An 18,208-nucleotide genomic window follows, 5' to 3' on the forward strand; every position below is an offset into this window, starting at 1 on the left:
AGTGATTGTAAAATGTCATAACGTATAAGCCCTAAATTACACTTCTCTGACACCTGCTTTTGTTACCTGATGTTCGGACACACCTTGACCTTTTTGGAGGATTACATTTCAATCGGAGTTAATCATTTATTCTTTAATTAGAACTTAGTGAATGCCTTTCACTCAAGCCCTAGGGGCTTTTGTCTCTTTGTGTTTAATAATGTCAGTCAAAACAGCTTATATGACTTGTTTGGTTGCCACAAGGAGGTGAAAAAAAGGTTCCCACACCCATAGCAATGTTGCTATAATAATTAATGATTGTATTTCAGTATGAACTTGTTTTCTCCCTCTTTCAGATATTTCAAAATCTGTGAATATATTTGATATGGACCTTTTTCCAACGGTTAAAGCACACACACTAAGCTTCAGCATGAAAGAAGTTTATATCTCAGGTAAAGGTAAGGAGAATAGCTCACACTACCAGCTACATGTACATCCTGAGTAATCCATAATCTGTTCGTTAGGCCACACCAATTTGATTTGTTGGTTGTCGTTTTTTTTTTCAGAGAAAATATGAAGCGACAGGGCAAAAAAAAAACAGACCTCGGCATCCTATGATAGCCCCAAATGCTATGATAGGAGCCATGAAGTCAACATATCAGGCTGATTTGTAATTCAAACAATGAATTTCAAACTCTCAATCAAACCACTGTATTGATAGATGGAAAAACTAAAGCAACTCTGGAAGAGAGGGAACTTTTGTCAACTGTTGGGGCTAAAATATGAGCATTTGGAGTTGATTCAGAGGCTAAATTTTCTTTTTTTTTCAAATCAGAAAAAAATTAAGTGGGCGAATCCATGAACCAACAAATTAAATTGGTGTGGCCTTATCACCTGTCAGAACCTTCAGGTCATTTCCATGTATGGAGTAGAATCTTGCTCATTGTAAGCTTGCATGTTATATCGTGAATACAGGTATGGGGCTATTTTACAATACTGACTTTTCCATCACCACTCATCTGAAGTAGCTTACCCAGGTGACCACCTCATTCCTGTCTGCTTATTTATGATACAACATACAGATCTGTCCTTTCTAATCCTGAATAACCCATTTTCTAGACACAGAAGTCATAAATCTTTCATGCCATTTTCTTTACACAGGTGAGGTGCAATATTCAAGCACAAACATGAGGATAAGTGTGTAGAACAGGTTGTTTGAAAGAAGGAACCACTCACTCCATTGTTGTAAGAGAAAAGCTGGTGTAATTCACTGTTACAGCTTTCAATAGTCATTTATCTCACTTATTCCTTAAAACACTCTCCTTAAAAGCCAGTAGGAGATCACTCAAGGTCGCTTATTGAGAAAACTTGAACACCTGTCCATAACACCTGTGTCAGCACACCTTATTTTCCAAACATTCACAAACAACCTCTTCACCTTACTTCAGGATTAAAGGTTGATTGGTTCAGATATGGTTTTCTGACCTAATTTGTTGAAGAAGGCTGTACAGGGACAATGTTGTAGAGACCATTTTACTCAAGTGGAATTTTTTAAAGCAAAGGGTCTAAACAAATAAAGTTTTAATGTTCTTATTCTCAAGTCATTTACACCATTCTACTCCTTTCAGAACATTTATCTCCTCCTGTTCTGGTTTAAAAAGTTCACAAATTGAGAAACAAGTAGATACAGTTCTTCTCCAGTTCATTTTTATTCAATACTCCCAAATCATTTCTTCCACACTGTTTTTACATGGGAGTGCAAAGTGACAGAGATGGATTGTTATTGAGAGATATGGAGTCAACAATTACCAGAGGAAACCTTGATGTTGACTTGTTTCCCAGGTGGAACAAAGAAAATATTGTACACCGTGAAATGAGATTACCTAAAACAATATTTCTGTATGATATTTGAAATTCCACCCAGGCGGTTGCTGGGTTATGTGAATGCCTGTTAGCCGTTCCTACCCACACAGCCAGATGCTTTTGCGTCGTTTTGATGTTTGCACCTGCCCAAGTCTTAGCGGCCACGGCAACCAACCAGCGCTGTATGCGTGCATCCTGGGTGCAGCCCGGCCGTGAATGGCATTCCGGACTGCGCAAGCAAAGGCCAGGCGGGGAAGGGAGTTAAAGTCCATTTATACTCCTCCCGCCCACATTTACACAAGCAATTTCTAATTATATCTGAGAAACTGTACTGATACGTGATGCCCAACATGTACTCGTCTGTTGTATTGATGAATAGAGCGATGAACATACAGTCTACAGGTTATGATTCGGTTATGGCAGGTGCCAGAATTGGACAGGAAAGGTGTTTGTTTTCTCCATACTGCAAAAACGGCCACACCCTTTATCAAAACAATTTTCAAGCAGGGGAGACAGAATTTTGATTGTTGCTTAGGTTGCAGATGAGGCTGTTTTGATAGGTGTGTCAAGTCGTTATTACAGTCTATATACTTGTCTCCCAAACCTAGGTGCGGCCTTCCTGTAAAGGAGTAAAGTTTGGTTTTATCAACATTTTGAGGTTGGAGAAGGTGTGTGATAGAGATGACTGCTTTACTGTAAGATGTGGTTTTGAAATAAAAGCTGTTTGCTCATGAAAAATGAGTCATAAAGCAAAAAGAGGACTTTGCACCACTGCTTGCTTTCAAAATTGTGTTACAGCAAACAGTAGTTTTGGGTTTACCTTGGAGATTTAATGTGAACAGTCATGCAGAAAGAGCAAATAAAGAGATTCTCATACTTGTGTTTCATTTGTCCAGGGATTAGGAATTCATTCCCACCAAAGCATACCCTTATCATGGTGACACTATGATAATAGATGCAGAGGTAATGGGTGGAGATTGACTCCCCTTACAATACAGGGTAGTCAATGCTTCTTAGGTATTGTTTAGAAATAAGTGGGTCACAACTTGTGGAGAGCACAGGGAGATGTGTCAAGAGCATGCTCCTGGATTACCTATAATGTTAGTACACCAAACACGGAGCACTGAGCCAGAAGGGGTTTTAAGGCCAGCAGTTGCCTTGTGTCCACAATTACAGAGCACAGTGTGAACTATGACACTCCTTTTTGGTTAGCAAGCTCATGCTTTTCAGCACGGGTGCTTGGATGTTAATAGCTCAGAATTTGATCATGTAGTGGACCCTTTTAACTGAAGTTACAAGATGACACCCTTGTGGGTTTGTAGGTTTGTAGAAGTAGTGTTGGTGACTTTTGTTTGTAACAACACCTGATAATGTAGGACACCTCTGTCATTACGGATTCATAATTTCAAGGTTGGCTTCCTAAAATACCTGACAGTTGTGAAACTTTGCATACCAGATATCATTGTTACAGTAAGTTGAGCTTAGGGTATGTTAAACTACTAGTATATTCCAGTATGTAGATAGGCAGTTTGGATTTGTGCAGGATGTAGGATGTTGGACTGCCCACTTTGTACCTGATTGTTTGACCAGGCTTGCACGGGTGGAACTAAGTATAGACAGGAAAAAGGGGACACCCTCCCTAAGTGGATCAGATTAGAGACACCAACCTGTCCTGCACCTCCTCTCATATAAGTGGCTTACCTGCAGTACCTGGGACACCTGGCCAAGTCAGGTGTAGTACCGGGACCACCTGATCAAGTCAGGTGTAGTACCAGGACCACCTGGCCAAGTCAGGTGTAGTACCGGGACTACCTGGCCAAGTCAGGTGTAGTACCGGGACTACCTGGTCAAGTCAGCTGTAGCACCGGGACCACCTGGCCAAGTCAGGTGTAGTACCGGGACTACCTGGCCAAGTCAGGTGTAGTACCAGGACTACCTGGTCAAGTCAGCTGTAGCACCGGGACCACCTGGCCAAGTCAGGTGTAGTACCGGGACCACCTAGCCAAGTCAGGTGTAGTACCGGGACTACCTGGCCAAGTCAGCTGTAGTACCGGGACTACCTGGCCAAGTCAGGTGTAATACTGGCACCACCTGACCAAGTCAGGTGTGCATGGCACCACCTGGCCTGTACCGGGACCACATGGCAAACTCAGGTGTAATACCTGGGCCACCTGGTTAAGTCAGGTGTAGTACTTTGGACATGGGACACCTCCCCAAGTCAGTACTTAGTACCTAGCTGACCAGGTAGTACCTGGGACATTTGGCCTAGTCAGGTGTAATACCTGGACCACCTGGTTAAGTCAGGTGTAGCACCTAGGACAGATGGGAAGGTCAGGTATAGTACCTAGAACACCTGGCCAATCAAGTGTAGTTCCTGGGACAACTGGCCAAGTCAGTTAGAATCTATGAAAGTCAGGTGAAATCTGCATTCTGATCTGTTAGACTCCTGTTAACTTCAAGTGGGACCCATTTCTCATAAAGTCTGAGGAATCTGACCTGATCTTTGTTCTGTGTACCTGTGTATCTCTATTGCCTTGGCTACATTTCCATCAATTGTATGGTAAATAGAGACAGAAGGAATCTCTAGCGGTGTATTACATGTGTGTTAGAGTTGCAGAAACTGTGTAGGAGGGCTGTATTGACTCTGAATGGGTGTTACTGACATGTGATTGTGAATAGAAGGTGATGTCAGTTGTTTACCTTGTACAGTTGTTGTTTTTCTGTTTTGTAGGTTTCTCAGGATACCGACAGGTGGGGTGGTATAGTAGGGTGTAGAATTTGGACTTGTGTTAGATATTTAGATATAAGTATTCAATGCAAATATGTATTTCAGATGTCATTCTGTGGAGTCTAATCTACCAGGAGAGCATTCTGTGCCTTGGAGGTTAAAAATGAAGTATTAACGTCCTTGATAGGAGTATGCCATAACAAATTTCAAAGAAATTCTCCTTTAATTTGGTAGATCTTTTGCAACTATGAGCTTGAATCTTCAAGCAGTACATTTTTTCCTGCTTTAAGGAGAGGTGAGAAATGCATTTGTTAGCCACAAAATTTTAAAGCAAGGAAAAGAAAGGAGTTCCTTGGGAAAAGGCAACAAAATTGCTACCTTTTTTTTCAAGCCTTAAATAGGAAGGATAAACTGCTGTGTCCCTATTGATTCTTAATTGCCTGCTACTTTCCACTTGTGGCTAAAGATAGCATTAACTGTAAGTCTTGTTTTCATGCAACAGTTACTTGCAATAGACAGAGGTGACAAAACAATCCATCAAGTCTGGAAGATTGATTGTTGGAGTACTGGGTCACTGGGATACTCTTCCTAAGGTCTATTCAACATTCCCGTCTCCCCACAATCAACTGTATTCTTCAATTTCACTCAAGAAAAAACATTTGCATTACCTAAATGCTACCCAGTTTTCTTTGGGAAGAATTAGGAAAAGGGAGAATTATCATTTTCTTCTCTTGCTTGGAACAGGAAAGGGCACAATATGGGGATTATGATATCTGTGGTACAGGCAATGATGTATTGGTTGTTCTAACTTTTTAGGAGAACAGGGAGCAAGTCTGTGAAGTCAAAAGGACAAAGTATGGTACAAATATACATGCACATATTTTACTGGAATCAAACCAGGGTAGACTATTATAACTTCTGGGAGATATAAATCAAAATGATGACAGGGGAAGTAGAAGATTGGCCCTAATTACTTGGACCCCCATGGAGAATTTGAATGGAATCATCCTAATCTTACTACTGATCAATGATTTACACCCAATTGTCACTGATAACCCAGATCCATGCTATTCTTATTCCACCAGGGGGTGGGGTAGACTGGACAGCAGACAATGAGATGGACAAGCAGCCAGGATAAATGGCCTTGTTTATGTTTAAAGATAAGAACAAAGTACAAGAGCTAAAAGAAAGGAGGTCGGACCAGAATATTTTCATAACTGAACATCATGTAGACAGGACTGTTGTAACAGAGTTTTTCTTACAAATTTGTTTGTCAGTGTGTTTATCTTCACTTGAAACATTGTATCATCTTTTTTTTCCAATGACTTGTAATGAAATGACTTTTTCCAATGGCATGTATCAAGTTTTAACAAGGAACTTAAATTCTAGAAGGACAAGGAGCTTATCGTCAAGAGCAATAGCCATTTATGTCATTTCACTGCAGGTACTCCTATTTTCATGTAGTAGTAGGTGTTTCATTCTCAATTCCTTTGGACAATCTATCCAGGTGACTGAAGTTGGAAAAAAATACAGACAAAACTTATATTTACATGATGTCTTATCTTAACTGTCTTCTTATTAGCATAGTCATAAACCAAAGAAGAGGTTGCTGTCTTGCAGGCTGTAAATTTGTGACAATAGCCCATAAGAATTGATGCAAACAGATAAGTCAGATTGGCACCTGCCGACATATGTAAATCACACTACTTTAATTATGGTTTAGGATAGGAAAGGAAAGGGGGTCAACCTTGGGTCAGAAATAGTCAGAAAAGTTCATGTTTTTGTTTCAAAATCATATCCCATTATGACACACAGTAGATTGAAAATAGTAGTTTTGTGTTCTCATGTAGAAATTCCAGATAAGACAACTTATGATATCAGTACATGTGATAGATTTTCTTAGTGTCCCTTCATGCAATATCTGCAGCTTAAGCAACATACAGTACTGATATGGATGTGTGTGGAAAGGTAGTCAGGCCTTTATGAAGAGTTTTAAAAGTTGCTATTAAATCATCTCAAACTGTTACCAAAGTGCTTTTAAAAATGAGCAGCCTGTAAAATTGCCATGACTTGCACCTGACCTGCTGTAAAAACTTGTACCTGAAAAGAACTTTGACTCAGTGAACTACTGTAAAATGCCTCATAAAAGCCATGAAAGAGCCTCAGCATGTTACAAACCGGTGTGCCTGCTGGTATGCTGTGGACTAGTTTATAGGCTGCTGCTGCTTGAAGATTGTTTCAGTTACCAAATCATTCAAAGCATCTTAGTTGTGGCTGGCTTCATGAAGTTACACTTAACATATCTTGAAAGCAGTTAGTACATTTTCCATGTGGGTCAACAACAAGTCAAGGGTTCAGCCAAAGGACATAGAAGATGACAGGTGGAGATTAAAACACATTTTTACTTCTCTTTGAACTCGGCCACAAACAAACTTAAACCACAATGATTGTCCATCTTGGCTTCCTCCCCAATGTCGCCACCTGGCATTGCCTAAAATGTTTTTTTCCTTACAACAAGCAGAACTCTGCACAACAAAGTAAGGATCTCAAGAAATCTGATACGAGAACTTTGGAAGTTGTCAATGTCTTCATCTTGATATGACATACACACAGGTGTACAGTATTCAAACTTGAAAGAAATTATTCCTTGTCATCATCCGGAACTCAGTTTTATTTGGTCTCCATTAATGATCGGACATTCCAGAAGTTTCTTATCAGCAGCAGAGGCCACACTGGACGCACCATCCACTTGACTTCCTCTGATAAAACGCGTTGACAGCTACATCATGTCGAAGTTGTCCTCTCCACTAATGACTGTTTATTTTTTCAACTATGCATGGAATTCTTTGTCGGTGGTGCAACTGTACATGTAAAACGGCACAAGTAAATTCATAGTACAAAAAAACATTACGGTATGTCTTGCACATCTTTTTGAATAATGTTTTATTGCTTATACTGATGTTTGATGGATTGTGTATTTTTATAACTTCTCTACCTAATTGCCTTCGTTGGTGTTCTCCTCCCTTGACCCAAGCTGTCATAAAGGATATTAACCACTCCCCTGGGCTTGATGGACAGGAAGGAAGGAGACTTCCTGGCTGCCAGTACTTGTCACCCTTCCAGCCACAGACAAGGCCATCATCACACAATCCACTTTAAACTTGTCATAGGTGTTTGCGTAACCTTCATCTGACCTTGGGATTACCTATGATGCAAATGATAGCAAAGCATAAAATGAGCAGGAGGGGGTGCTTATATTACAGTAATGTAGATGGTGCTTTCAAGGACATTCTAAACCTGAACTGTTTTTAGATCAATAGTAATTCCATAACTTCAATTACCTTTCTCTTATGGCTGGAAGATGTTTTGATATGAAATTGTACGTAATTGACCAGTCTAAACATTTTGGCAGTGGTTTAGTCAGCAACTGTGAAAACCAAAGGTGAAAGAGGGGTTACATGCAAAACTGTACATTGCAATTAAAATTCTGGCTGGGTTTCGCAGGTGTTACATGTCATGGAGGATCTTGAATTAGATTTGAACTGTACTGACAACAAGCTCACTAGACATTTATATCAGGCCACGGAGGGGTCTCAATATGAACTCTTCCCCCATAACTTGTCTCATAAGACTTTCAAAATCCTGTCACCTGTCATGCCAAGTAAAAACAGCTGCCTCAAAGGTGCAGGTGGTGAAGTTGAACTTGTGACATCTTGTCTTTTCTCTGTGGAATTTTACACTTTCTCTCAACTGCTTGCATTATTTGAGGCAGCCTTTTGTTTACAAATGGGTTGGCTTAAACAAATCAAGAACTGTTTTAGAAAAACTGAGTGAGTGGTTAGGTATTTAGGTTATTTTGAAGTTTAACAAAAGGTGATAGTGCAGGTATTTCCTGAAATTATCATACTTGTTAAGAGTATCTTTAATTTGTATTTGGTCAGCTAGCACAGCATATTAAGAACCAGAAGGAACAAGCCAGAAACAGTAAGTTGTATTCAGTAGGCCTCATCTATTCCATGACTTTCTCCTGTAGCCCTGTGGGAGCAGGAGGGCCAGTGGCCCTGTCATCTCTGTGGTTTGAGAAGTGTCAGCTAGCTACACATGCTGAATGTGACTTTTGGTACCGAGGGGCTGTGGAAGGGAATCTTAACTAAGGATTCCAGGTACAACAAAATTTAATATCCCATTCACCTTTCTTGGAAAGCCCTGGAGTTTTACTAGCATTTTGTCTAAGCTGCTAGAATTTTGCCCAAAGACGAAAGTCTTTCCAACTCTTTGAATGAAAATGTTTCATGATTTATAATAGGCATAACCCCTTCAGCGTCCTCCAAGCACTAAAGATCTCCAGAAAAAAACTTCTGTCAGATGTCAGTACCCTACCATTTATTCACTTGACAATTTGATTATTTTGGAGAGAAGAATATGTCCTTGAGGCTTATGGTGTGATAGGCGAGGGAAAAGGAAAGCTTTATTTTGGATTGATGAGAGACAGAGGTTCCATTGAGGGAGATTTCCAAATAATCAGAGGGCCATTGGGAAGATAGGGAGGGGATTAGTGACTGGCCTGGGATGCTTAGGTGCTGATGCTTTATGACTCTGCCACATTTCTTCTTTGTGATTCAAACTCTTACACTGACAATATATGTATGTTATGGTACTGCAGAACCACAAATTACCAGGCTGGCCAGGGCTAATGCTCAAAGCTGTTCCTTGGTTCACATGTGAGAGTGAGACAGTCAGCCTGGTTGTGGCAAAGTCAAATCACTTTGATGCCCCTGTGGCAGAGCCACCCAGCTCTAGAGCCCCAGAATTTACCACCATGTACCACTCTTTTCATTGACATGAAGTAAATTGTGGTTGGAAGTAAGTGCTGCAATAAATCTAACAGTGCTAGGGAATTTAGCAGTTTTGCTGTAGATGGAACCATTAGGCTGGCAGGATAATCCTGTTTAAGCAGCTTGGATTAGACTGGTTAATGACTTTTAAAGCACTTCAATGAAAAGTGATCTTGGTGGTGTCACAGTATCTTAATGCCACAGCTCTTCTTTCATCTAGATCACTGATGCACACTTTAGGAAGTCACTTGTAATGTGGGGTAGAACTTTTTGGTGCAATGGCCAAGTGGGTAGAGTGCTCGCCTTGCATTTGGTAGGTTGTGAGTTTGATCCCCAGCCAAGTCATACCAAAGACTTTAAAATGGTACATACTGCTTTTTCTGCATAGCACTCAGCATTTCGGAAAGAGTATGGGAGCTGAACACACACCACTACCAGTGGACTAGCCCCCTACTGTAGTGATTGCACAATTGTGTGGCCCAAGGGCTACTGAACTGTTGATGGGTGCTGCCCTATGCACCTCATGGTGCGGGAAGGACTTAAACTTAACTTTAACTTTAACTGCACCATCACGTTGGTAACCACTCATCAGTAGGACTAAGTCGAAACAACATCTGGGAAATCAGCAAAACATGGTGTATGTTATCAAAAGGATATGTCAGAAATTTTAGACCCTGACCCTCTCACTTTCCCAGACAGCTCTGCCGATTTCCACACAATCTCACAGGAACATATGGTATGTTCCTGGCGGGTTCCCAAGGACATCTATAAACTTACCCTTCAGAGGCTAAGGTTGCACATTAGTTATTGCTATTATTCTGCATTCAGCTTTATTCCTAACATCTGTCTTCAACCAATTCGTAGATCTTTATGTTCATTTATTCTTTGTACTAAAAGCCATGTATTTACTGTGTTATCTGACTGGCTATTAAATCAGATAATAATGTGGTCAGAGTCTGCTTTGTTCAAGTTTCTTTCTGTGGACTACAGTCTTTATTCAAACATTTTCCACCCCCAAGCATTCTATTTTGTTTGTCCCATTACAAAGCTAGATTATGTCCAATAAGGTCTTGTACGTACCAACCAAAAAGTAGCAGACTGAGCAAACAAAAGTTTACTCAAAAAAAGTTAGCAAGTGCAACAGATATGACGGTCGGCAGTATTTTCGCCTAAAGTGAGAAGGAGTCTAAGCTAAACTTTGATGCCAGTTATACATTGTAGTATGTTAACCTCCTTTACTGGTATGTACTGAAACTTCCCTGCTCCTATCTAAGTTGACATATTGCAACATTTAGTGTCTCAAACCTTACATACTGCAGTAATTCCTAATTGTGGTCAAATGTTGTTAGGAATTTAAAGAAAAGTATGTGAATGCATTGAAGCTTATCTCCTAACAGCTTAACTTATAGTCTTTTTAATCAGCGATGTCTGTACATGGGTTAAAGGGTCAAATATGTGCTCTGGTCATAAGTCCAATTATGCCATATTCAGGATGGTGTGACAAGCATAATTGGACACAGGCATAAATGGTACCCTTGATATTTAAGTAATTTGAATCTGGATAAACTTGTTACATAACTGTCTAGGATAAACGATTATCCCAATTTTGCAGACAGCTTTGAGAACCATTGACAAGTTTATGTCATTTACTTTTCTGTAGCTGTTTGAATTTTACCCCCAATCAATTATCTGATATTGATAGAATCATTATATCTAAATCTTATTACTCAATATGGTTTTACCTGCAGTTGTTGCTACTTTTATATAGATTAGATTGAAGGCTGTTAACTGTGTTAAGTATCATTATCGGAAAATTGATAAGAATGGCAACCTCTAAAGTGTGTTATGTTTGTCTATCAACAATAAAGAACTTTCATCAAATTGTTCATGTACTCAATGTTCAGGTAAGTATAGCGCCAAATAATTCTGATGCATAAGAATCAACAATGTCTCTTCCCCTCTGCCAGTGCATTGAAGGTAATCTGCCTGGCCCAGAAGACTTCTGTCAAGGTCCTGTCAAGTGTTCCACCCCGCGAGACAGTAAATAATCTCCAAATACCAGCCAGATATTATGGCATCTGCGGGGTCAGCGAGGGGTCTTCATAAAGTGCAAAGTTCAGTTTTGCAGGGTGCCAGCTCTCTCCTTCCGGCGCCATGGAAATTAATTCAGAGGGAAAACAACCCTGTGCAGTTCATTAAGAGTTCATCCTGTTTTGATTATGTAGCACAGAGATGATAAAGCTGGTCACTATCTACTTATCAAATATGTATAAAATGTGTCATAAAGGAGTCGGAGGCCCTGCAGGGGAAGGCTGCCAGGCTGTGAAAAATTTTTGAGTCAACATCTGGTTCCCTTCTGCCAACAGCATAGACTTAGCTTTCAAAAATGTCAGCATATCTGCTGTAAATTGTCTGAATCAAGGTTTGCACATAGATCATTCATGAGACGTGGAACTCATTTGTTTGATAGATCCATGACAGAATGTCTTTTTTTCCTGTAATTTTATCAATGCTTGCATCACTACATATGGTTAAACACCTGGAGGATAGACTTGGTATGAGTAATTAACAGAAAACCAATTTGCTCTATACATGTGGCTCTTTATCTTAATCCATGTTTACATTATTTTTGTACACGTTTCTCAGATTCCTATTTTAAGCACCAATTCAGTATGCCTTAATTGTTAGGACTTGAGAAATAAAAGACCAATAAATCATGACTCTGTACACTTTAATGGCCATACCTGGCCAAAAGGAGCTTGATTTATGAAACAGGTATCTTCATAATTTCTTGCAGATGTCTGTATGTCAGAAGGCCTCATAATATGGCCTGCAGGTTTGTGGGCCTGCACAGTTTACTGCACCAGACATCCTGCATTATCAGACACAGACTTGACAAATGACTTGTTGATGGACAGCTCCAATACTTTTCACCAGGGTTACCCAGCAGCCTCATTGGCTGTTTTTCTCCCAAACCCTTTGATGTTCTGGTTTGGCCAGGGATACATTTGTCCCCTTTTGAAATTTGAGTGCTCTTAGGGCACATAGACATCTCTGTTTTGACAGAAATGTTTTTCAGGTTTTTCTTTATCTTGGGAAGGAATGGTGAGGTCAAGATATATGTCTGGGCACGGACCTCAACTCCCTGGAAACATTTGAACAAGTCTCCCTCTACTTCAGAAAGCCTAAGTTACCAGTTGTCTCAGTATTGTTCTGCCCATGCATGAAAACCTCTCTGATGATAAGATCATTTTTGGTAACCAAAGATTGCATGGGCTCAAATTAATGCATTAACAGATACTAACCAATAAAAAGCTGCCAGGTGGATGGTCCAACTCATCATGGCTATTAGGGCCAACCACACTAGAACTGTAAGGACCTCTTACATCATACAGCCACAAGGTTTGGATACTTAACTGACAGGCCACATGAAAAGGGCAATAGGGATGTTTACCGTCAAGTCTGCAAGTCAATGTAGCCTCCCTTACCATGAATTTCAAACTTGTGCACTTATCATATTCTTTAAGGTCAATGAGGAAACTATCATATTGTTGGTGTAAAAACATTTTGAGACTGCCCTCTCTAAATCTGTCCAATTATTTAGATGAAACAGGTGGCATATTGGACCCTCTCTGGCCAATGATTACTGCCTAGCCAATTTGATACTGTCTTATGCCACCCTAGGATCTGCTTGGAGATTAAAGGAACAGCCAATAGGATTTCTTAAAATTTTCTCTATACTGAACCGCTGCTACTGAATCATGCTTTAAAGGATGAATTGCAATATAGATGATGTGTTTATGATGTAGTTACTAAAACTTCAATCATTGCTGTAACTTTGATATTTGGATCACCTTGGTAGTTTTCTCAGCAGTATCTCAATATGCATGTATATTCTTCATCAATGGAATCTCCATAATCCATATCTATGTTTCCAGCAACTTTGATAGGTTTTTGTGGGTTTTTACTGGTGCTACTTGTTGAAAGAGAGGTACATGTGCCAGAGATAAAAGAAAAAGACTGTCAAAGTGAACTGCAAGAAAGATACAGAGATGTGCGAAGTTCAGTGCACTCTGTAATGTGTTTGCCAGGTGAATGATGTGTACCTATGTGGGGACTGGGAGGTGCTTTGTACTAGTACACTTGATGTAGAGTGACATTAATGTCCATCTGGGCACTAATTGTAGCAAATGAGTGAGCTGTTAATTGTAGTGTACACCACAAACGAGACAGGAAAATAGATTACGTCAAAAGATAAAATTAAGAAGGCAGTTTATGTAGATTCATTTGTCGAGCTGTTTCACAAACAACAGTACAAAGCAGGCGGAAGATACCAATCTGTGGCTAATCTACTTGTCTATTCACATGTCCTGTTAATCATTGCTAGTCTGTGTGTACTTTGGAGTCAACGGAAGCTGCCAAACTTTCAAATTTTAATCATGACGCAGGTTATGAGTTTACTCTGCAAGCGGACTCTTTATTGGCGACCAAAGATCGCTACCATTTCTCCATCCATCACTCCCTCACCATAGCTCCTGTTTGCAGTTACTTGGACAACTGAGGAAGTTTAACACAGGTACAAGATAAAACCGTTGATATTCGAGAAAAGGGGGCTCGGTGTCCATGGTGACCAGATGTGTTGGGAATACGGAGAGCCCCGGCGTGTTACACAACTTATCACAATCCGCTTTATATTGATTGGTTTGGCCACAGCTCCGTGTTTAGAGAGGAGGGAGGGTTGTTGGATTAGTGGCACACAAAGGTGGAGGATGCTAGCAACACACAACCTGTGCTTTAGGAGACAAAGGCAAGCTGGTGGAGTAGTTTGTGCATAAATGAGGGGTACTAATGAGGTCAGGTCGGCAGCTCTATCAAGACTTCATTAGGGGATCTTGGGAGCTTTGTTGGCCCATTGTTGAGGTGACAAATTGTCCTGACCTGGAAATGCCCCTGTTGTTCAGGAGGTGTTGTCTCCACACCTCTATCAGAGAACATTTCTCATCCCCCACTGACACAGTGATTACCCACACATCACTCTCAGACCTGATAGACAGGAGGAGATGCCAGCGTTTTGCCTGGGGGAGGCCACAGTAAGAAAGATGTGCCTGGCAGTAGATGAGATTTGCCAAGAGCAGCACCTATCTTAGTCTGAAACAGTTTGCACACATTTTCACTGATACTGGAACCTATTTCAATTATTTCAAGTTTGATAATACAGTTTAGCTTTTTTGATACATCACGACAAAGAATTTAAAAAAGGTTTTTAAAAATCCGGTGTAGAGAGTCAATCAGGTTTACAGACACAGTTATTACCACTTGTATGGGTACACTAGGCATTAAAGGGTCCTTGAACTTGATTGCAGAATAAGCATATTGCAAAGTATCATAACTTCTCTATCAGTACACACTGTAGCATAGTGGGGGCAGCTATTTATTTGTTCTTGAAAGGTTTTTCATTACAGCAATGCACTTATGTGTATATCACTGTCTGTTTGCTATTGTATTAATGTTGTAGAAATGCCACATTAACTTTGAATTCATTGCAAAATTTGCAAAACTGTATGTGTGCAAACATGAAATGTCTAGGTTCCCAAGTCTGAGTCACTGATCTATTGACTTTACATTGAAAGATTAAAACAGATTGCATCCGGCGTAGACAAGCCGATTAATGGAAAGTAAATAGAGAAAACAATGGGCTCCACGTTTGTGTTGGCATTAAAGTTATAAAGGTATAATAAAAAAGCTAAATTATTATCTTAATTATATCTACGGTTCAGGAATAGCAATCAGATCTCCAAACTTTTGCTTTGTCAACTTACAAACAGACCCTATTGCCTAAACACCATGAATTTCTCACACGCATTTTGTAAGGAATGCTTTCATTTTTTGTGAATCTATTCTTTTTTAAGTTTCTTATTTACCTTCAACATTCACAAATGGCTTCTGAATTGATGCAAAGTAGGCACTTCACACATTCATTTGAGGTAATTAACATGGCCTCGAGAGTTCATTAGTGTTCAAAGGACGAATTAATTTCTTGTTGCCACCCCATGTATGAAACCTAAAAAGAATTGATAATGAGGTGTAAATTGGATAGGCCTTTGAAGGGAAATTAGTATGAAATGGATTGGACAGAGAAAGGAAAGCTTTGATGCTAATCATGCCAACTTAAGTATGCAGATGATGTATCAGAGTTTAGGACATTCTTGTAGTTTGGAATGTATTGAAAGCAGACAAACCTGTAGTTTGTCTGACTTGGCTACAATTCTGAATCAAAAGGCTTGCTCCAATAAAATTGACTGCAAAGATAGCAAAGAAATTGAAGCAATTGCAATTTTCACACTTATATTACAATTTCACACATGCTGCCATTTACCAGGCGCCTCTTGGCACCCAGATTGTGTTGTATTTAACACCATATGTTGATGACCAGCATTTTCCATATTGAAATCTGACCAAATTTCAGTGCACTTGTCTTTTGTTGTTAAAGACCCCTTTGATGACATTTAGGATGGTATGAAGGCAGGAGAATAATTTCCAGTGTGATATCTCTAAACTAAATCAAAATTTCAGTGAAATAACTGATTTATTTCAATTTCATCAACATAAGATGAAACTACTTTTTTATTCCCACTGCTGCTTCAGGCAACCCTCTTTCTTATCTTGCTGAAGTATAAATCATGCTTCAGTGATGAAAATGTTTGAAATGCTTTGGTCTGACCCATTGGTACTTTACATCCCACCTGGGCTGGTATAAACCCTAACATCATAAATCCCACTGCTTAGATGACATCATAGTTGGACACAAGCCAACATTGTCCAGCCCATGCTGTGACCTAAGCACAGACCCGAACTTTGTTCTGAACAAATTTACAACTCTATTTTTAACAGAAAAATGACTGTTCTTTCAAGTCGCCTACTCAGCAGTCCAGGTAAACAGATGGAATCTCAAGGACTAGGACGATGATTACTGTATGATTTCATTTTCTTGACCCGTTTTTGAGATAATTCTGGAGACGAGTGTATCACAGCAACAAAGAGCATTTATTGATTCCTATCGAAAAACCAACTTTGCATCAATCTCTTCGGAAATGCCCCCAATCCCCCTTCTGCGTCATCAGGGTTAACAAGATTTCAGGAAAGATAATCTCATTTAAGTTCCTTTTCCCCTCCTTAGGTGAAGGTATACAAGAAAAATTCACAAACAGCTCCCAGCCTAAGGTTATGCATTAGCGTAGCCATAGATATGCCCAATATTGACGTAATTATATTTCCCCAATACTTAGCACAAGGCCTTGCCAGTCTCTGCCTCGCCTAAAGAAATCCAGAGCCCTTTGTTATAACAAAATTAGATCCTCTGGGGGTAAAATGGAACTCTCTATGTCTAATAGGATTTGATACAAGAATCCATTGGTGTACACAAATACATGTGGACTGTACCAATCTGTGTCAGAGGGGTTGTTGCTGAGTAGTGTGACTGATTCCATGTCACAGCTATTAAATTGTTCCTCATTGTTTGCCAATGCATAGAGTAGACATATAGGTGCTGAGGTTAGTGTACTCAAGTAACAACTTTTATCTCTTTTATGAAAATCTGTACCTCATTACTGCTGTCCCTAATGAAAAAACAGCCATCTTACTCATTGTCTTTGTCATTTTGTTACAGGCATCTTCATCAGTAAGGACAAGACTCAGACTTCACACGAAGAAGCCCTACTAGTGAAGACAGAAGACAAGAAGATAGAGGCCTGCTTACCTGTCCTGTTTATACTGCACACTCTGATGTGACCAGGAAGGAATTTCATCACAAATGGCAAACAGAAACCTTCAGGACTTCAGCATTACTTATACATGTATCAGAATCTCTGTATCAAGGTGGTCGTTAGATCTATTTTTAAGAAATACATTTTGTAATCTATAATTCAAGGGCTATCATTTTGTAATCTAACATTTAAGAGCTGATTGAAATGTTCCTTTGGGAGAATGGTCTTTTCTTATCTTCCCATCTTGTAGCCTGGTCTTGTTTGAACTTATAAGAACAATGGAAATAGAAACCAATTGTAATATATACCTGAAGTACTAATAGCTTCCATGTATGCTGTAGAATGTAAGAAGTTTTTTGAGTCCAATGCAACTTTACTTTCTAAACTTGGGACCAACCACAAAGTGACTTTGTGCTCTAAGTAGAGCACACATTCAAAGGGTCACCAGTATAAGAACAGCATCATAATAATGGAGTAAATAATCTCTTCAGAATTACTTGAGTTATCTGTTCTTACTTCACAATGAACAGCAAACATAACGAAGCAATACATGTACACCACTTTTTTGCCTGTAACTTCCAATCTCTCATAGACACCAGCCCACATAAGATTTTGTCATCAAAAGAGGGGTATTTCAAGATGTTGCCCCAAAAATGTTAAAGGTACTCTCATCCATGCAAGTTTATCCTTTGTTTTGTCTCTTTCTTCATCTATATAATCCCACATCCTGTGTTCCCTTATGTGTATATATCCAGATGATCTGCTCCTTTTGACTTCCGGAGCTTTTAGTAAGGTGAAATCCTTCAGGGCCATCCTAGGGTTCATCAGAAAAAGGCTCTATCACCTGTTCCTGAACCATCTTTAAACAAATATGCAAATGAGACATCTGAAGAAGTAGCAAAGGAAAGTTGGGCTATTCCATTTAGACAGTTGAAGGGGGGGTTGTATATTATACTCTTTCTCGGCCTTATTTTTATACAATGTGGTCAGATGCTCTCACTATTTACTGTCTGCCTTTTTATAAAAATTGGAAGGCTTCC

At 39.7% G+C, this 18,208-nt stretch overlaps 1 protein-coding gene across 1 annotated transcript in view; it reads left to right on the forward strand.

Moving 5' to 3' along the window:
- Nucleotides 1-17,287, forward strand: part of LOC109473758 (WD repeat-containing protein 89-like) — a 32,157-nt gene extending 14,870 nt beyond the window's left edge. Inside the window, exon 14 of the mRNA XM_019773784.1 lies at nt 17,072-17,287. Coding sequence (XP_019629343.1) covers nt 17,072-17,125 — 54 coding nt within the window. The 3' untranslated portion in view covers nt 17,126-17,287. The remainder of the gene's footprint in view (nt 1-17,071) is intronic.
- Nucleotides 17,288-18,208: the final 921 nt, after the last annotated feature.

The sequence above is a fragment of the Branchiostoma belcheri genome, unplaced genomic scaffold (genome assembly GCF_001625305.1).
Source record: "Branchiostoma belcheri isolate BF01 breed outbred unplaced genomic scaffold, Haploidv18h27 scaffold3, whole genome shotgun sequence".
Classification (NCBI taxonomy): domain Eukaryota; kingdom Metazoa; phylum Chordata; class Leptocardii; order Amphioxiformes; family Branchiostomatidae; genus Branchiostoma; species Branchiostoma belcheri.